Raw genomic sequence first — 22,557 nt, 5'->3', positions numbered from 1 at the left:
GTTTTAGTACATAATTCCACCAAATCTTCAAAGGAACATGATATCAATATTTCTCAAACTATTCCATAAAATATAAACAGAAAGAAAACTACCTAACTCATTCTATGAAGCCACAATTAGTCTGATACCTAAACCACACAAGACACAACCCCCCCCCAAAAAAATGAGTATCAGACCAATTTCTCTTATAAATATAGAAGGAAAAATATTCAATAAAATTCTCACAAACCAAGTAGAAGAACACATCAAAATTGTCATTCACCACAATAAAGTAGGCTTCATCCCAGGAATGTAAGATTGCTTCAATATACAAAAATCCATTAACATACTACACTATATAAACAAACTCACAGAAACAAAAACACAGGATCATCCCATTAGATGCTGAAAAAATCTTTTGACAAAAAAAAAAAACTTTAATTTTAAAAGTATTAGAGAGATCAGAAAAGCAATGTACCCTTCTGCCCAGTCTTTTCTGCTGGGGCAGACTGCTAGCTACTCTGTTTATCTGAAGACACCATAGCCTGAGCCATTCCAGAAGATCCACTGAACTAAGAGCAGGTGGTAAGAACTTCCCCCACCTAAAGTGCCATGACTGCTGCTGGGAGCCCAGTGTACTCAGCACCATTACCAAATATCAAAGTTACATCAAGTTCAGGAAAACTATCTAAGTAGGACCATATCACATAAGGGAATAAAAGAAGTCATTAAAAACCTCCCAACGAAAAAAGACCCAAGACCAGATGGACTTAATGCTGAATTATACCAGACCTTCTAAAAAACCTGACTCCAAATATTCTTCAGACTATTCCATAAAATAGAAACAGAAGGAACACTACCTAATTCATTCTATGAAACCACAATTATTCTGATACCAGAACCACACAAGAACCCACCCATAAAAGAGAACTCAGACCAATCACACTTATGAATATTAACGCAGTAACACTCAATACAATTCTTGTAAACTGAATCCAAGAACACATCAAAACCATCATTCAACATGATCAAGTAGGCTTCATACCAGGGATACAAATTTACTTCAATATATAAAAATCCATGACCTTAATCCACTGTAAAATAAACTCAAAGAAAAAAAATCACAGGATCATCTACTTATCTGCAGAAAAAGCATTTGACAAAATACAACACCTCTTCATGTAAAAGTATTGGAGGGTTGAGGATTCAAGGCCCATACCTAGAAATAATAAAGGCAATATACAGCAAACCAACAGCCAATATAAAATTAAGTGGACACATATTTGAAGCACTTTTACAAAAATTGGAGGAAAACAAGGATGCCCACTCTCCGTATACAGCCACAGGCTCAACTTTGAATCCATCTCAAAGGGAGGCTCCAAGGCCTTAAACTATTAATGATTCTGTAGTGTGCATACAATTAGGAGACAGGTGACTAGATGGGTGCCCTCTGATACAGCCAAGAAGCAGCTGAAAGAGTTAGATGTATATACGTACATCCAACTGAAGGACAGAAGCTGGGGACCCCTGTGTTTGAATTAGGGGAAAACTGAAAGAAGCTATGGAGGAGAATAATATCATAGAAAAACCAGCAGTCTCAACTAACCTGGACCCCTCAGATCTCTCAGACACTGAGCCACCAATAGGGATATATACATGAGCAGATGTTAAGTCCCTGACACATATACTGCAAATGACTGCCTAGTATTGCCTCAATGAGAGAAGATGCACCTAACCCTTGAGAGACTTGAGGCCCCAGGGAGGGGGAGGTCTGGTGAGGTGGGTGTGTGGAGGTGGGTACATCCTCTTGGAGCCAGGGAAAGAGGAATGGAAAGAGAAACTGTTGGAGAATTAACCTGAGGAGAACAATCACTGGATTGTAAAGAAAGATTAAAGAATAATAATTTTTTTAAAAAGTAAAAACTTAAGGCAAAGAGGAGGGGTGATTGCTTTGGGAAAATTATTTGAAATGTAAATAAATAATATAATTAATAAAATATTTTTTCTCATAAAAAAGAATATTATAATTAACAAAGGAAGGAAAATATCAGTGCATATATTGTCATTAGAAAAAATCTCCCCCCTTCCGCCCCTGCCTGGTCCTCTAGGCTGGAGCAGACACAGAGTCGGTCTGCTCCTGTCCTGTTGAGAAACTGAATCCCGAGTCATCCAGGAGCCACTGCACTCAGAGAAGCTGGTAAGAACTCCATCTCACTCCCTAAAACCCAGAGATACATCGGGGAGCCAGGGACATCCAGGGCACAGCAGCTACCCAAACCCCGCCCCTCCGGAATTCCACTTCCCTTCCGCCCCTGCCTGGTCCTCTGGGCTGGAGCAGACACAGAGTCGGTCTGCTCCTGTCCTGTTGAGAAACTGAATCCTGAGTCATCCAGGAGCCACTGCACTCAGAGCAGCTGGTAAGAAATCCATCTCACTCCCTAAGCCCCAGAGATACATCTGGGAGCCAGGGACATTCAGGGCACAGCAGCTACCCAAACCCCGCCCCTCTGGAATTCCACTTACCTTCCGCCCTTGCCTGGTACTTTGGGCTGGAGGAGACACAGAGTTGGTCTACTTCTGTCCTGTGGAGAAACTGAATCCTGAGTCATCAAGGACCCACTGCACTCAGAGCAGAAGGATTTCCAGATCCAAGAGGTGGCCTGAGTCCCAGGAGTTCTTCCACCCAGGAGATTAGGAGCATAAGACCACAGAGACCTCTGGACTCTGAGGAGCTCTGCAATAAGCAAGATAACTGGAAATACAGACTCCAGTTTTACACAGTGAGGGCAGGTACCACTAGAGTTAACCAGATGGTGAAAGGCAAGCGCAAGAACATAAGCAACGGAAACGAAAGTTTCTTGGCATCATCAGTGCCCAGTTCTCCCAATATAGCAAGCCCTGAACACCCCATCACACCTGAAAAGCAGGATTCAGAATTAAAATCACTTCTCATGATGATGATAGAGGATTATAAGAAGGAATTAAGTAACTCCCTTAAAGAAATACAGGAGAGTACAAGTAAACAGATAGAAGCCCTTAAAGAGGAATCACAGAAATCCCTTAAAGAAATGGAAGAAAACACAAAGAAGGAATTAAACAAAAACATTCAGGATCTGAAACTAGAAATAGAAACAATAAAGAAAGTTCAAAGGGAGACAACCATGGAAATAGAAAACCTAAGAAAGAGATCAGGAGTCACAGACGCAAGCATCACCAACCGAATACAAGAGATAGAAGAGAGAATCTCAAATGCAGAAGATACGGTGGAAAATATTGACACAGTTGTCAAAGAAAATGCAAAATGCAAAAAAACTCCTAACTCAAAACATCCAGGAAATCCAGGACACAATGAGAAGACCAAACCTAAGGATAATAGGTATAGATGAGAATGAAGATTCCCAACTTAAAGGGCCAGTAAATATCTTCAACAAAATCATTGAGGAAAACTTCCCTAACCTAAAGAACAAGATGCCCATAAACATATAAGAAGCCTACACAACACCAAATAGACTAGACCAGAAAAGAAATACCTCCCGTCACATAATAATCAAAATATCAGATGCACAAAACAAAGAAAAAATACTAAAAGCAGAAAGGGAAAAAGGTCAAGTAACATATAAAGGCAGACCTATAAGAATTACACCAGACTTCTCACCAGAGACTATAAAAGCCAGAAGAGCCTGGACTGACATCATACAGACCCTAAGAGAACACAATTGCCAGCCCAGATTACTATACCCAGCAAAACTCTCAATCACTATAGATGGTGAAACCAAGATATTCCATGACAAAACCAAATTTGCACAATATCTTCCCGCAAACCCAGCACTTCAAAGGATAATTGATGGAAAATGCCAACACAAGGAGGGAAACTACAACCTAGAAAAAGCAAGGAAGTAATCTTCCAACAACCCCAAAAGAAGATACAAACATAACTTTACCTCTAATAACAAAAATAACAGGAAGCAACTATCATTTTTCCTTAATATCTCTTAACATCAATGGTTTCAATTCCCCAATAAAAAGATGCAGACTATCAGACTGGATACACAAACAAGACCCAGAATTTTCCTGCATACAAGAAACGCACCTCAGTGACAAAGACAGACACTACCTCAGAATAAAAGGGTGGAAAACAATTTTTCAAGCCAATGGTCCCAAGAAACAAGCTGGAGTAGCCATTCTAATATCAAATAAAATTGACTTTCATCCAAAATTAATCAAAAAAGATAAGGAAGGACACTTCATACTCATCAAAGGAAAAATCTACCAAGGTGAACTCTCAATTCTGAACATCTATGCTCCAAATGCAAGGGCACCTACATACATAAAAGAAACTTTACTAAAGCTCAAAACACACATTACACCTCACACAATAATAGTGGGGGATTTCAACACCCCACTGTCAGCAATGGACAGATCATGGAAACAGAAACTAAACAGAGACACTTTGAAATTAACAGAAGTTGTGAACCAAATGGACTTAACAGACATCTATAGAACATTTCATCCTAAAACAAAAGAATATACCTTTTTCTCAGCACCTCATGGTACCTTCTCCAAAATAGACCATATAATTGGTCACAAAACAAGCCTCTACAGATACAAAAAGATTGAAATAATCCCTTGCATCTTATCAGATCACCACGGAATAAGACTGGTCTTTAATAATGACAAAACCAATGGAAAACCCACGTGCACATGGAAACTGAACAACTCTCTACTCAATGATGACTTGGTCAAGGAAGAAATAAAGAAAGAAATAACAGACTTTTTAGAATTCAATGAAAATGAGGACACATCATACCAAAACTTGTGGGACTCCATGAAGGCAGTGCTAAGAGGAAAGCTCATAGCTCTAAGTGCCTACAAAAAGAAACTGGAAAGAGCACACACTAACAAGTTGACCGCACAACTAAAAGCTCTAGAACAAAAAGAAGCAAATACACCCAGGAGGAGTAGAAGGCAGGAAATAATCAAACTCAGGGCTGAAATCAACCAAATAGAAACAGAAAGAACAATACAAAATATCAATAAAACCAGGAGTTGGTTCTTTGAGAAAATCAACAAGATAGGTAAACCGTTAGCCAGATTAACCAGAGGGCACAGAGACAGTATCCAAATTAATAAAATCAGAACTGAAAAGGGAGACATAACAACAGAAACTGAAGAAATTCAAAAAATCATCAGATCCTACTACAAAGGCCTATACTCAACAAAACTGGAAAACCTGGATGAAATGGACAATTTCCTAGACAGATACCAGGTACCGAAGTTAAACCAGGAGCAGATAAACCATCTAAATAGTCCCATAACCCCTCAGGAAATAGCAGCAGTCATCAAAAGCCTCCCCACTAAAAAAAGCCCAGGACCAGATGGTTTTAGTGCTGAATTCTATCAGACCTTCAAGGAAGACCTAATACCAATTCTCTTCAAACTATTCCACAAAATAGAGACAGAAGGAACACTACCCAATTCGTTCTATGAAGCTACAATTACACTCATACCCAAACCCCACAAGGACCCGACAAAGAAAGAGAACTTCAGACCAATCTCCCTTATGAACATCGATGCAAAAATACTCAATAAAATTCTAGCAAACCGAATCCAAGACCACATCAAAACAATCATCCATCATGATCAAGTAGGTTTTATCCCAGGAATGCAGGGATGGTTCAATATTCGGAAATCCATCAATGTAATCCACTATATAAACAAACTCAAAGAAAAAAACCACATGATCATCTCACTAGATGCTGAGAAAGCATTTGACAAAATTCAACATCCCTTCATGATAAAAGTCTTGGAAAGATCAGGAATTCAAGGCCCCTACCTAAACATAGTAAAAGCAATTTACAGCAAACCAGTAGCCAACATCAAGCTAAATGGAGAGAAACTTGAAGCAATCCCACTAAGATCAGGGACTAGACAAGGTTGCCCACTCTCCCCCTACCTATTCAATATAGTACTGGAAGTCTTAGCCAGAGCAATTAGACAGCAAAAAGAAGTCAAAGGGATACAAATAGGAAAGGAAGAAGTCAAAATATCGCTATTTGCAGATGATATGATAGTATACTTAAGTGACCCCCAAACTTCCACCAGAGAACTCCTAAACCTGATAAACAACTTCAGCAAAGTGGCTGGTTATAAAATCAACTCAAACAAATCAGTAGCCTTCCTCTACATGAAAGATAAACAGACTGAAAAAGAAATTAGGGAAATGACACCCTTCACAATAGTTGCAAATAATATAAAATACCTTGGTGTGAATCTAACCAAGCAAGTGAAAGACCTGTATGACAAGAACTTCAAGTCTCTGAAGAAAGAAATTGAAGAAGATCTCAGAAGATGGAAAGATCTCCCATGCTCATGGATTGGCAGGATTAATATAATAAAAATGGCCATCTTGCCAAAAGCAATCTACAGATTCAATGCAATCCCCATTAAAATCCCAACTCAATTCTTCACAGAGTTAGAAAAGGAAATTCTCAAATTCATATGGAATAACAAAAAACCCAGGATAGCGAAAACTATTCTCAACAATAAAAGAACTTCTGGAGGAATCACCATCCCTGACCTCAAGCTGTACTACAGAGCAATAGTGATAAAAACTACCTGGTATTGGTACAGAGACAGGCAGGAAGATCAATGGAATAGAATTGAAGACCCAGAAATGAACCCACACTCCTATGGTCACTTGATCTTTGACAAAGGAGCTAAAACTGTCCAGTGGAAAAAGGACAGCATTTTCAACAAATGGTGCTGGTTCAACTGGAAGACAACATGTAGAAGAATGAAAATTGATCCATTCTTATCCCCTTGTACAAAGCTCAAGTCTAAGTGGATAAAGGACCTCCACATAAAACCAGATACACTGAAACTAATAGAAGAGAAGGTGGGGAAAAGCCTCGAATACTTGGGCACAGGGGAAAAGTTCCTGAACAGAACTCCAATGGCATATGCTCTAAGATCGAGAATTGACAAATGGGACTTCATAAAATTGCAAAGTTTCTGTAAGGCAAAGGACACTGTCAATAGGACAAAACGACAACCAACAAATTGGGAAAAGATCTTTACCAATCCTTCATCTGATAGAGGGCTAATATCCAATATATACAAAGAACTCAAGAAATTAGACTCCAGACAACCAAATAACCCTATTAAAAAATGGGGTATAGAGCTTAACAAAGAATTTTCAACGGAAGAAACTCGAATGGCCGAGAAGCATCTAAAGAAATGTTCAGCATCCTTAGTCGTCAGGGAAATGCAAAACAAAACAACCCTGAGATTCCATCTCACACCAGTCAGAATGGCTAAGATTAAAAACTCAGGTGATAGTAGATGCTGGCGAGGGTGTGGAGAAAGAGGAACACTCCTCCATTGTTGGTGGGACTGCAAGATGGTGCAACCACTTTGGAAATCAGTCTGGCGGTTCCTCAGAAAATTGGACATAGCATTACCCGAGGATCCAGCTATACCACTCCTAGGCATATACCCAGAAGATGCTCGAACATATAACAAGGACATATGCTCAACTATGTTCATAGCAGCCTTATTTATAATAGCCAGGAGCTGGAAAGAACCCAGATGTCCTTCAACTGAGGAATGGATTCAAAAAATGTGGTATATTTACACAATGGAGTATTACTCAGCTATTAAAAACAATGAATTCGAGAGGTTCCTAGGTAAATGGATGGAACTAGAAATTATCATACTGAGTGAGGTAAGCCAATCACAAAATAACACACATGGTATTCACTCACTGATTATTGGATATTAGCCTCGAACCTTGAAATGCCCAAGATGCAACTCACAGGCCACATGAAGCCCATAAAGAAGGAAGACCAAGTGAGGGTGATTCGGTCCTTCTTAGAAGGAGCAACAAAATACTCAAGGGAGCAAATATGGAGACAAAGTGAGGGACAGAAACTGAAGGAGATGCCGTCTCAAGACCACTCCACCTGAGTATCTATCCCATGTGCAATCACCAAAGGTAGATGCTGATGTGGAAGACAGGAAGTGCGTATTGATAAGAGCCTGATATGGATATCTCCTCAGAGGTCTTCAAGAGTCAGACATATTCAGAGGCAGATGCTCACAACTAGCCATTGAACTGATCACGGGGTTCTCAATAGAGGAGTTAGAGTGAAGACCATTGGAGCTGAAAGGATTTATGGCACCATGAGGAGAGCAACAATACCAACCAATCACAGCTCCCAGGGTCTAAACCACCAGCCTGGGAGCACTTAGGGGGGGATCCAGGGCTTCAGCTGAATATGTAAAAGTGGAGGGCCCTGCTGAGCATAGGTGGAAGAAGAGAACCTTGACCTCATGAAGGCTGGATGCCCCAGGGGGTGGGAATTTTGAGGGTGGGGAGGTGGGAGTGGGGGGGTAGATAGAGGTTACATCCACAGAGAAGAAGGAGGAGGGGTGAGGGGATTGGGGGCTCCGAGGGGGTGATGGGGGATGGGGTAAGGGGACAACATAGGAAATGTAAATAAATCATCCAATAAAAAAAAAGAAAAAAGAAATAATCTCCCTTATCTAGTTACAGCATAGTAGATCTTGAGCACTAACTCATACACATGTCTAGCTTGTGTTTCCTTTATATCATAACAACACCTGTTATGCTCACCTCCATAGTTAGCGTGTCTCCAGAATTTTTCATTCCATTTATGTGTGCAACTTTTCTAAGTTCCTTTGTGGCTTTCTGGGGTTTGTTGGTCACAATCAGCCACCGAGCTGACTCTGACAGCCACCTGTTAAGGAAGATTTTGGATTTAGAAATGAATTTGGTCTCTCATTTTCCATATAAAATTTAACCACGGGACTGGTGAGATGGTCAGAAGTTAAAAGCACTAGTTGTTCTTCCAGAGGACCCGAGTTCAATTACCAGCATACACATGGTTGCTCACAACCATTTATAAAGAGATCTGATGCCCTCTTCTGTCCTGTAGATGTATATATAGCATAGCATTCACACATTAAATTAATAAAATTAGAGCCCTTCCAGTCTGTGCCTGTGCCTGTGCCTGGAGCAGTCGTAGGGTGCCAGCTGTGCACCCAATCCCCCAAAAACTCAGAGGAGGCTGGACTCCTAGGAGCTCTAAGATGCCCAGTAGTGTAGGTAAGTAAGCCAAGATATCCCCCAAACAGGGAGTATTTTTTGATCCATGAGGACCCAGGAACTCCTTCAAGGCCAGTGGCAATGGACCATTCCACTTTGTACCAGTGTCAGGGGCAGCCCTGCTTATACACTGAAGGCCTAAAATCAGCAATAGGCCTGACATACATGCCTGCTAACACAAAGTCTTGGGTCTCTGTGGAAAAACACTGAAACAGGTGTATAGAAGCTATTGTAAACAAGCAGCTTTGGTGAAAAGTTGCCAAGCCTAAGTAGTCACAGACCTTGTCATAGGCCTTGGTGGATAGTACCAAGTTAGATAAGGACAAGTGAATCATAGGCGGAGTCATAGTGATCTCTTCTCTAAACCTTCACCCAGCTGACACTTTGTTCTGGAAGGTATCTCTACTCCTCCTGAACACCTACACTCCTAAGTCATCCCTTTCCCCACATCCTGCCTTTTTGTGTATATAACCTGTGTTGAAAAAGTAAACTTTGTGATTTGATCAGACTATAGACAGATCGCCATTCTCTGTATCTTTGCCTGTTTCCCCCTGCTCTCTGTTAGGTGACCTCCCTGTACCCCTGTTTACTGCCCTGCAGAACAGTACATTATGGCGCCCAACGTAGGGCTCGAGGCGATCACAGGAGAGGGTATGCCGACTCCCCCAAAGAAGGTAGGCCTACCAGGTTTTCGGGAGCTTTGATGGCGGCTGCCTAGAGTCCATAAAGGCACTCCCTTAGAGTATTTTTAGAGTGACTCCCACAAAGGAGCACCCAAGTGAGACATTTCCCCCACACACACCAGAGTTGCTTGAGAGCACTCCAATTTAGAAGGATATCATAGTCCACCCAATTGTTAACAATCCTTTCTAGGATCAGAGTGGCATCAGCCTTGAGGTAAAAGGCCCCCCAGGACAGGAATATTGTGACACCCAAAGAATGAGTCATCCCAGGCACAAAGAATTAGGGTTAAATAAAGACATGGGACAAGCATTTTCTAAGCAGTCACTCTTTGTGACACGGCTCCAAGAGCCTATCTTCAGAACACAGGGAACTAGGGTTTTAAAAAAAAAAAACTCTAAAAATTCTTTACTTTTATTAGTGTTTTCCCTAGATGAGACTATTTATAAAAAATGTTATACCTCATAAGGAGGAGATAAAAAGTTAAACCTTAAAAATGAGAGAGAGAGAAAAAGTAAAAGGAGTTGCCTGTTCTCTGGCATGTTAACAAAAGAAAAACAAAAAGCTTATTACAGAGCTCTCTTGGAAAACAAGAAATGGTTGGGGGATGCCCTAGTCTCTCTGGCTCTCTCCAGGAGAGATTCTCAGTTCTGCTTTCTCTGTCTATTGTCTGCCACTGGTGTGGCAATATTGTCCATGTGTGTCAATTTTCTGTCTTTGTCTCATTGTCTGAATGATTGTTGTGTTCTATGTTTCATGTTCAAAAGAAAAACTGGTTAAAACTGCTTGCTCAATTTAGTTTAAAACTTGTTTGGGAGACAGTCTCAATTTACACAACAAGAACTAATAATTTATCTTTCCTTGTGATTGGTAGAGGGGTACTGCCAGAAAGAATCTTGGAAATAGTTAACTGTTTTCATAAGCGGCTCCTGGAAGGAGGCCAACAAATTTTTGGCTTCTACAATAAAGAAACTAATAGTGGTTCTTCCCAGTTAGATAAGTGAAAGGGGCTTTTCCCTTATAATTACAGCTAAACTGGTAAAAAAAAATTTGCTTAGATGTACATTTATTTTTATTCTTAATTGGTATTAAAAATATAAATATGTTCTATATGTCCTGGTTATATATTATTGGGGATGATTACAAATTTATAAGTTTGGAAACAAAAGCTGGATTAAAACTGGTAATTCAGAGTTAAAATAATCAGAAAACCAGATTATAAAAGAGATCTCAATAAGAGTTTTATCTGGGATCAAACATAAACAACTTCTTTGGTTACACAATTGGCTAATCAGTTGATCCCTCTAAAAGAGTTTTAATACAAGTCTTTTTTTTTTTTTTTTATAAATAATTTATTTATTTTTGAACATGAAATGCTTTTTTATAGCATGTTTCACAAGGGGAGGGGGTAAGAGGGGCCAGATGGTGGAAAAGTACAAAATCTTCTTGGCCTGTGCCTTGAAACATGTCATGGTCTATACGGTACACTGCCTTGAATTATGATCTACCTGCTGTTCTTCAGAAGATATGGTACACTGCTTGAGTTATGGTCTCCCTGCTATTCTTAAGATGATATGGTACACTGCTTTGAGTCTATCTGCAGTTGCTAAGCAGGATCTTGCAGTTGCCAAGCTTCAGAGGACATTGTGCAGGTGGGGAAAGGTAGGGGGTGAGGGTAAGGGCGAGGGTCCTGGCTTCTGGCATCTCCCCCTTCTCTGTTTAGTTAGAGAAGGCATCTTATGATCAATCCCAACTATGTGAATTTTGAATTTGGATGTCTAATTATGGGGGGTCTTAGACAAGTTCACAACCCCAAAACACTGATGTGAGACAAGTCTTTGCTCTCATACAACGAGCTTTAAAATTTTAGAGAGTGCATACTGTTCCTGAAAACCTCCAAAAATAATACCTTTTCAATATTTCAGACATCCGTTATATTCCTAAATAAATTGTGACACAAAAGTTCAAATAAGAATAGATAAAATACTTATTTTAACTTATTTTCAAAAGTTTCTAGGAGATGCTAATTGGTTAAAATCTTATTTTAAGCTCTCCACAAAAGAATATAAGCCTCTGTTTAATGTTCTCAAGAGAGATACAAATCCTAATTTCTTTCTACAATTGGCTGATTAAACACATAATTTTACAGAAAAATAGAAAAAGCTGTTATTAATAGATATATTATATGGATTAATTAGTTCTTGGCTGTTTTATAACAGTCCTTTGATAAAAAAGATTATTAATATAGATTTATATTTCTTTATTTCCAAAAGAAGTTTTAACATCCTATCTTAAAATTGTTGCTGTGTTAATACAAAATTATAGGTCAAGATCACAAAGGTATCTTAAGAAAGAACTTAATAAAATATTTCTTATTCCAAATAATAATATAATTGGTTATTAAAAATACAGTTTTCATCCTGTATATCCCTTTATATTCTTTATGAATATATATATATATATATATATATTCTCCTTATGAATATATATATATTCTTTATAAATATATATATTATATATATATTCCATAAGAGGTGTGTTTACTGTACTAATAGACAGCTCATTTAATGAGAAGAAAATATACATAATTAGATTAAATATTTACTCTCTTGAGTTTCCCCTACTTCAACAAAGATAACTGAACCACGTGCTGTAGCCACTATTTAAAATACAAAAATTAAGCTTTCAATTGGTATACTCATAGTCAGTATATAGCTTATAGTTTATAATTTCTTAAAATTGTTTCTTTTTTAGATATTGCTAATTTTCAAATTTTACAAATATAGCTCAATTTAAGAAACATATATTTTTCCTTAATTTAATAAGACATTTAAGAGCTCATATTATATTACCTAGACCCTAGGAAAATGCCATAACAAATTTGTATATCAGATAAATTACAGACCTTACAAAAACAATTGGCCATACAATTTTGCTCTTTACATTGAGGTTAATATATAATAAAAATTTGTCTATCTAGATTGCTGTGCAACTGTAGCTGATTTGCCTTTTAGGATCCTTGAAGCCAAAAACTACAGTTTTTTGCACTTAGCGCTTCATTCTAAAAATAGCTAAAAGCTAGGTAAACAGCTTTTGTTATGTCTCACAAAAAAAAATGCTAGGCTCTGACTTATGCCTGATAGTCTGAGGCCACTTAAAAAAGTTATTGCTGAGTTTATTATTAGGAGTAGGGGGTTTTCAGTGAAAGCTATCTTTAAAAAAAAGTAAAAAAGAACCTTCTATTTTATTTCAAAAAGAGAAAGGGTTCTATTTTATATACTATCCTAAGTGGGAAAAGGACAAAGAGTTCTCCTTTTCTCTCCATTATATTTCCCTTTTTATCCTTTTGTCCTCAATACTCACACATTTTTTAAAATACATGATCACATGTTACAAAGTTCGCTACAAGTTTATACCAAAAATTAAATTATAAATTGAGCTCACTGAGGGTTTAGAACTATAACTGAGTTATCAGTAAAGATTTGTGTAGATTAGCCCAGACAGTATTTTGTCGTCCATCCTAACACCTATAATAAATTGTTGGTTCCTTTTTAATGATCTTTGACAAATTGTTTTACAACTTTTAAAACATGCTCTGAGTGAAAAAAGTCTGGTTATTATCTAAAAACAGTTAACTGATGTTATTTCAGAGATTGACAAAATTCTTATTACAGTTTTGGCTATCAGAAAGAAACTTAGTTACAATCTCGTAGTAAAAAGAGCTTAAGAATCAAAGATATAATTTTAAAAACTTTTATAAGATCATCATTAAGATTTAAAGGTCATCTATCTGTCTATATAACATCACCACAAGATAGTACAATTTTATAGATCTATGTTTAATAATAATAGCTTGAGACAACAATTTGATATTATTAGAGAGTATATAAGTTACATTACAAAATTTGTTTTTAGTGTCCTCAATTTTTTCATAATGGTGTTAATACTTGAGGATTTATATTTAATCAATTATGGTAAGTAAAGGTTACTCATTTTTTATTTTAAAAAATTAAAATATGTGTATGTGATTTAACAACTTTTTAAAATTTCTAGTTACAAGTAATTTAACAGAAAAAACAATCAAAAGTACAATTAGTTATTGCCTATATTAAATTTTTATATTTGCTGTTCCATACGATATTAAAATAAACAAAACTGACTGCTACAGTCAGACATTTGAGATGCTTTGTTAACAATTTACTACCCATGTTACTACAATTTCTTATAATCTTCAAGGACAAAGTATTTTAAAACAGATATTGTCAAATTGTAAAATAGTGTCTTCATGACTCTTTGAGTGTGGGAAAAGGGGCTGCTGGCACTTCTGCCTTGGTTTTACTAAAATCTCTAAAAAATTGGCTTTTAAAAACACAAGAGGGGGAGCTACACCCCCAGAAGGAGTCTGCCAGAAATACGCTCCATCATGCCTTATTCGTTCTCAATTATTTAAATATGAAAGCTCATGGCAAACCTGCTGCTGACTGCCTTTGGCACGCTGAGATCAATAAAAACTATGCCACAGTTATGTAGAAGGACCCTCTTACCTTTAAATGGAGTGGCCCAGACCCAGTTCTCATATGGGGCCATGGATTGATATGCCTGTTTGATACCAAAGAAGGCACAGCTAAATGGCTGCCAAAAAGATTAATGAAATAAATAGATACTCCCACAAAGCCAGGCCCAATTATAATTAAGATGAATAACAATTAACATCCAGGGAAGAGAAATCTCCCTGAGATTTCCCTTCTTTTTCCTTTCCAGGTAAAAATGAATCACACATGGTGCTTGCTGTTGGAAGTTCTAATCCTGATGCTGGCCTCCAGACTTACACTACTCAGACCTTTGATGGGCCATTGATAAGGACATCAAAAAGCTAGAGATTGACATCACTAATCTGAATAAATCCTTCCTTTTGATGTCTGCAGTGATCTCCAAAAATGCAAAGGACTTTATTGAACTTGGTTTACCCTTTTACAACAGAAAAGACTGTGTATAGTTCTAGACTCTGTGCAGCTCTTAAAGAAGAATGTTGCTTTTACATAGATAAGAATGGTTAAAGAGAACATGAAAAAGGTCAGAGAAAGCCTTGAGAAAAGACAAGGGGGGGGGGAAGAAAGATGAGAGCTTGTACAAGAATTGGTTTTGAACCTCTCCATGGTTGTCAACCCTATTTCCTTCCATTTTGAGACCATTAATTGGGTTACTTTTGCTTATTTCTTTTGGTCCCTGGACCTTAAATAGGTTGACAAATTTTGTCAAACAACAGACAGATGATTTGATAGCAAAACCTATTCAGATACATTATCATAAGTTAGCTATGGAAGACCACGAGACTCAAGACGAGGTTGTTACTTTACCAAGGTGTTCCCAAAACCCATCTCCACTCATCCTAAAAGAGGGGACTCCCACTCCTAGACCAAGCAGAGAGGGGCCACCCAGAATTCTTTCTGATTGGCAATCTAAATTCATACTTAGGATGAGAGGCTAAGCACTACAAGGGAATATAAAATTTAAAATATCTTTCTGGGTTCACTGACAGACAAGCCTGACTACATAGGGGATGATGTCAAAAATATCTCCTCTCCAGGAAAAAGACATCGGGATGGGTATGGCTCTCATACCTCACTGAACAATGACAGGAGGACTGGAGCCGTTACAAGGTTCCCCTTTAATTACTGGAGGTCAGACCTCTATCCCCACCTTTATAAGATTAGAGTCAAGCCAGGCAGTGGTGGCACACACCTTTAATCTCAGTACTTGGGAGGCAGAGGCAGGCATATTTCTGAGTTCAAGGCCAGCCTGGTCTACAGAGTGAGTTCCAGGACAGCCAGAGCTACACAGAGAAACCCTGTCTCAAAAAATCTAAATAAATAAATAAATAAATAAATAAATAAATAAATGTAAAAAATTAAATCTTGGCTGGAGAGATGGCTCAGGGGTTAAGAGCACTGACTGCTCTTCCAGAAGTTCTCAGTTCAATTCCTATCAACCACAATGGTGGCTCACAACAATCTGTAATGGGATCCAATACCCTCTTCTGGTGAGACTGAAGACATTTACAGTGTTATCACATACGTAAAATAAATTTTTAAAAAAGTTTAGAGTCTTCACAGTCCTTCTATACTTGGAGAGAGGGAGAATTGTCAGGGGCAGCCCTGCTTATTCACTGAAGGCCTAAAGTCAGCCATAGGCCTAAAATAAGCAATAGGTCTGACATACATGCCTGCTAACACAAAGTCTTGGGTCTCTGTGGAAAAACACTGAAACAGATGGCTAGAAGCTATTGTAAACAAGCAGCTTTGGTGAAAGGCTGCCAAGACTGAGTAGTAATAGTCCTTGTAGATAGGTAGCCTTGGTGGATAGTACCAAGTTAGATAAGGACAAGTGAATTGTAGATGGAGTCATAGTGATCTCTCCCCTAAACCTTCGCCCAGCTGACACTCTGTTCTGGAAGGTATCTGTACTCCTCCTGAACACCTAAACTACTACATCATCCCCTTCCCCACATCCTGCCTCATTGTGTATATAACCTGTGTGTGAAAAAGTAAAAATTGTTATTTGATCAGACTATAGACAGATCATCATTCTCTGCATCTTTGCCTGCCCCCCCTCTCTTTCAGGTGACTTCCCCAGACCCTGTTTAATGTCCAGCTGGACAGGACATACCAGTGCCTGGAGTAGTCCTAGGGCATCAGCTATGAACCAAATCCCCCCAAATGTACAAGAGGCTAGACTCCCAGGAGTTCTAACATGCCCAGGAACATAGGGTAATAGGCTCACAGGATCTCAGAGGCTTGGGCACACCAGGATTTCAGAATCCCAGAAGCAGCCTGACTCCCAGCAGCTATCACAACCAGGATCTCAGAGACAGCTGGACTCTGAGGATTTCTGACACAAGATAACAGGAAAGACAGGATCCAGTCAAAGACAGTGAGTTAAAGTAGCACTAGAAATAACCAGATGGCGAAAGGCAAGCAGAAGTACTTAAGCAACAGAAACCAAGGTTACTTAGCATCATCAGAACCTAGTTCTCCCAGCATAACAAGTCCTGAATACCCCATGACACCAAAAAAGCAAGATTTAGAATGACGTCTCATGATGATAATAGAAGACTTTAAGAAGGACATAAATAATTCCCTCAAAGAAATACAGGTGAACACAGGTAAATAGGTAGAAGCCCTTAAAGAGGAAACACAAAAATCCCTTAAAGAATTACAAGAAAACACAACCAAATAGATGAAGAAACTGAACAAAACAATCCAGGATCTAAAAATGGAAGTATAAAAAATAAAGAAATCACAAAAGGAGACTATGCAAACGATATAAAACCTAGGAAAGAGATCAGGATATATTGATGGAAGCATCACCAACAGAATACAAGAGATAGAAGACAGAATCTGAGGTGCAGAAGATACCATAGTAAACACTGACACAACTGTCAAAGAAAATACAAAATGCAAAAACTACTAACACAAAACATCTGGGAAATCCAGGACACAATGAGAAGACCAAACCTAAGGATAACAGGTATAGAAGAAAGGGAAGATTCCCAACTTAAGGTATCAGTAAATATCTTCAACAAAATTATAGAAGAAAAGTTCCATAACCTAAAGAAAGAGATACCTATGAGCATACAAGAAGCTTACAGAACTTGAAATAGACTAGATCAGAAAGGAAATTCCCCTGTCACATAATAATCCAAACTCCAAATGCACAAAATAAATAAAGTATATTAAAAGCAGTAAGGAAACAGGTTCAACTAATTTATAAAGGCAGACCTATCACAATTACTCCAGACTACTCACAAGAGACTATAAGAGCCAGAAGATCCTGGATGGATGTCATACCAACCCTAAGACAAAACAAATGTCAGCTCAGGCTACTATACCCAGCAAAACTCTCAATTTCCATAGATAAAAAACCAAGATATTCCATGACAAAACCAAATTTGCACAACATCTTTTCGCAAATCTAGCCCTACAAAGAATAATAAAGGGAAAACTCCAACACAAGGAGGGATATTATACAATAGAAAAAGCAAGAAAGTAATCTTCTACCAACAAACCCAAAAGAAGATAGCCACACAAACATAACTCCAACTCTAATAACAAAAATAACAGGAAGAAACAATCATTTTCCTTAATATCTCTGAACATCATGGACTCAATTCCCCAATGAAAAGACATAGAATAACAGACTGGATTCGTAAACAGGACCCAACAGTTTCTGCATATATGAAACGTGCCTCAGTGACAAGGAGAGATATTAACTTAGAGTAAAAGGCTGGAAAATAATTTTCCAAGCACATGGTCTCAAGAAACAACCTGGAGTAGCCATTTCAATAAAAAATAAAAACGACTTTCAACCAGAATTTATCAAGAAAGAGAAGAGTGGACACTTTCCTACTCATCAAAGGAAAAATCTAACAAGATAAATCTCAATTATGAACATCTATGCACCAAATTAAAAGGCACCCACATTCATGAAAGATACTTTACTAAAGCTCAAATCACACAATGAATCTCAAACAATAATAGTGGGAGACTTCAACATCCCCCTCTCATCAATGGACAGATCATGGAAACAAAAAGTAAACAGAGACAGACCAAAACTAAGAGAAGCTATAAACTAAATGGATTTAGAAGATATTTATGGAACATTTTATCTAAAACCAAAAGAATTTACGTTTCTCTCAGCACCTCATGGTACCTACTCCAAAACTGAACATATAATTGATCACAAAACAGGCCTCAAGAGATACAAGGAAATTGAAATAATCTCGTGCATCCTATCACATTACCAAGGACTAAGGCTGGTCTTCAATAGTGATAAAATCAAGGGAAAGCTCACATATATGTGGAAACTGCACAACACTCTTCTCAATGATAACTTGGTCAGGGATGAAATAAAGAAAGAAATTAAAGACTTTTTAGAATTCAATGAAAATGATGACACACCATACAAAAACCTATGGAACACAATAAAAGCAGTGCTGAGAGGAAGACTCATAGCTCTAAGAGCCTATAAAAAGAAACTGGTGAGAGTATACACTAGGAGTTCGACAGCGTACCTGAAAGCTCTAGAGCAAAAAGAAGCAAATACATCCAAGAGGGGTAGATGGCAGGAAATAATCAAACTCAGGGCTAAAATCAACTGAGTAGAAACAGAAAGAACTATACAAGGAATCAACAAAACCAGGAGTTGGTTCTTTGAGAAAATCACAAGATAGATAAACCCTTAGCCAGACTAACCCGAGGGCACAGAGACAGTATCCAAATTAATAAAATCAGAAATGAAAAGGGAGACATAACAACAGAAATTGAGGAAATTCAAAAAATAATCAGTTTCTACTACAAAAACATATACTCAACAAAACTGGAAAATCTGAATGAAATGGAAATTTTTCTAGACAAATACAAGATACCAAATTTAAATCAGGATCAGATAAACCATCTAAATAGTCCTATAAACCCTAAAGAAATAGCAGAATTCATTAAAAGTCTCCCTACCAGAAAAGCACAGGCCAGATGGTTTTAGTGCAAAATTCAATCACACCTTCCAAGAAGACCTAATACCAATTATCTATAAACTATTCCAAAAATAGAACAGAAGGAACACTACCCAATTAGTTCTATGAAGCCACATCTACACTCATACCTAAACCACACAAAGACCAACTCTGAACGACTACTTCAGATCAGTCTTCCTTGTGAATATTGACACAAAAATACTCAATAAAATTCTTACAAACCAAATCCAAGAACACACCAAAACAATCATCCATCATGATCAAGTAGGCTTTATCCCAGGAATGCATGAATGGTTCAATATTCCGAAATCCATCAATATAATTCACTATGTAAAGAAATTTAAAGAAAAACCAGATAAACATCTAAGTAGAAGCTGATAAAGCATTTGAAAAAATTCTATGAAGGATGTTGACATTTACTCTTCATAGTAAAAGTCTTAGAAAGAACAGGAAATGAAGGCAAATACCTAAACACAGTAAAAGCAATATAGAGCAAATCAGTAGTCAACATCACACTAAATGGAGAGAAACTTGAAACAATCCCACTAAAATCAGGGACTAGACAAGGCTACCTAATGTCTCCCTACCTATTTAATACTGTACACAAAGTTCTACCGATGGGAATAGGGCAACAAAAGGAGATCAAAGGGATACAAATTGGAAAGGAAGAAGCCAAAATATCACTATTTGCAGATGATATGATAGTATACTTAAGTGACCCCAAAAGTTCCCTCAGAGAGCTCCTAAACCTGAGAAACCATTTCAGCAAAGTGGCTGGATATAAAATTAACACAAATAAATCAGTAGCTTTCCTCTACTTAAAGGATAATCAGGATGAGAAAGAAATTAGGAAAATGACAGCCTTCACAGTAGTCACAAATAATATAAAATACCTTGCTATGAATCTAAGTAATGCATCAAATTTAATGCATCAAAATTCTAACTCAATTGTTCACAGAGATAGAGAGCAATTCTCAAATTCACTTGGAATGACAAAAATCTCAGGGTACCGAAAACTATTCTCAACAATAAAAGAACTTCTGGGGGAATCACCATCCCTGACCTCAAGCTGTACTACAGAACAGTACTGATAAAAACTGCTTGGTATTTGTACAGAGATAGGCAAGAAGATCAATGGAATAGAATTGAAGACACAGAAATGAATTCACATACCTATAGTCTTTGACAAAGGAGCTAAAACCATTCAGTGCAAGAAAGACAGTATTTTCGACACATGGTGCTGGTTGAATTAGAGGTCAGCATGTAGGAAAATGCAAGTTGATCCATTCATATCTCCTTGTACAAAATTCAACTCCAAGTGAATCACAGAGCTCCATTAACAATGAGACACATTGAAACTAACAGTAGAGAAAGTGAGGAAAAGCCTAGAACACATCAGCACATGGGAAAAGTTCCTGAACTGGACACCAATGGCTTGTGCTCCAAGATCAAGAATTGACAAATGTGACCTCATAAAATTGCAAAGCTTCTATAAGGAAAAGGACACTGTCAATAGGACAAAATGACAACTCACAGATTGCAAAAAGATCTTTACCAATCCTACATCTGATAGAGGGCTAACAATCAAAATATACACAGAACTCAAGGATTTAGACACCAGATAATCAAATAACCCTGTTAAAAAAATGGGGTAGAGTACGCCATAATGAATTTTCAACTGGGGAATATCGAAAGACTGAGAAGCACCTAAAAAAATGTGCAACATCTTTAGACATCAGAGAAATGCAAATCAAAATGACCCTGAGATTCCACCACACACCGCTCAGAATGGCTACGATTCAAAAAGCAGATAACAGCAGATGCTAGTGAAGATGTTAGAAAGAGGAACAGTCCTCCATTGTTGGTGTGATTGTAAGCTGGTACAACCACTATGGAAAGCAGTCTGGCAATTCCTCAGAAAATTTGATATAGTATTACCTGTGAATCCAGTGATGCCACTTCTGGGCATATACCCAAAAGATTCTCCAACATATAACAAGGACACATGCTCCACTATGTTCATAGCAGCCTTACTTATAATAAACAGAAGCTGAAAAGAACCCAGATGTCCTTCAACAGAGGCATAGATACAGAAATGTGGTACAGTAACACAATGAAATACTACTCAGCTATTAAAAACAATGAAATCATAAAATTCTTAGGCAAATGGATAGAACTAGAAAATATCATCCTGAGTGAGGTAACCCAATCACAAAAGAACACACATGATATGCACCCATTGATAAGTGGATATTAGTCCAAAATCTCACAATACTAAAGACATATTTCACAGACCATATGAAGCCCAAGAAATAGAAATACCAAATTGTGGTTGCTTCAGTTCTTCTTAGAAGGAGTAAGAAAATACACATAGGAGTAAATAAGAGACAATATGTGGGGCAGAAACTGGAGAAGGGACTGTCCAGAGATGGCCCACCTGGGGATCCATCCCAGGTGCAATCACCATATGTAAAAACTGTTGTAGTTGTCCGGAAGTGCATGCTAGGAGGATCATAATATACCTGTCTCCTGAGAGGCACTGCCAGAGCCAGACATATACAGAGACAGATGCTTGCAGCTAAACATCAAACTGATCACAAGGCCCCCAGTAGAGGATTTAGAGAAAAGACGGGAGGATTTGAAAGTCTTGTTGCCCCATGCGGGGAGAAACAAGACTAATCAACCAGAGCTCCCAGGGTCTAAACAGCTAGTCTGGGAACACACATGATGGGACCCATGTCTCCAGTTATATATGTAGAGGATGATGGACTTGTCCAGCATCAGTGGGAAAGGAGGGCCTTGGTCCCTTACAGGATGGATGCACCAGTGAGAGGGAATTTGAGGGCAAGGAAGTGGGAGTGGGTGATGAGTGGGGGCACATCCTCATAAAAATTGGAGGAGGGAGGACAGAAATAAGGGTTTCTGGTGGGGGAGGAATGGGGAAAGCGGATAACATCTGAAACATAGATAAATAAATTACCCAATAAGATAAAAAAAGAAAAAAAACAAACAATAACCAGGTAATGGAACTGGCTATTGCAGTTGAACATTTGAGACTTTTGGCAGCAATTTAACATTACCCATATTACTGGGATTCCTTATAACTGTCAAGAACAAGAGACTATGGAAGGAGCCCATGAAACTTTAAAACAATATCTTCATAAAATAAAAAAAGGGGGAGATATATCCACATACACAACAAATTTATTTAAATCATGTTCTTTTTATTTTAAATATTTTT

General features: G+C 38.0%; 1 protein-coding gene across 1 annotated transcript in view; it reads right to left on the bottom strand.

Annotated features, from left to right (window-relative positions):
* The window catches only part of LOC114631297 (solute carrier family 22 member 27-like), a 41,295-nt gene that overhangs the window by 11,118 nt on the left and 7,620 nt on the right, over positions 1–22,557 (bottom strand). The window contains exon 3 of the mRNA XM_028779592.1: positions 8,615–8,738. Within this exon, the coding sequence (XP_028635425.1) occupies positions 8,615–8,738 (124 nt within the window). The remainder of the gene's footprint in view (positions 1–8,614; positions 8,739–22,557) is intronic.

Source organism: Grammomys surdaster, unplaced genomic scaffold (genome assembly GCF_004785775.1).
Source record: "Grammomys surdaster isolate TR1022 unplaced genomic scaffold, NIH_TR_1.0 356, whole genome shotgun sequence".
NCBI lineage: Eukaryota > Metazoa > Chordata > Mammalia > Rodentia > Muridae > Grammomys > Grammomys surdaster.
Note: the sequence above shows the minus strand (reverse complement) of the source record. Positions and strands in the feature narration are given on the sequence as shown.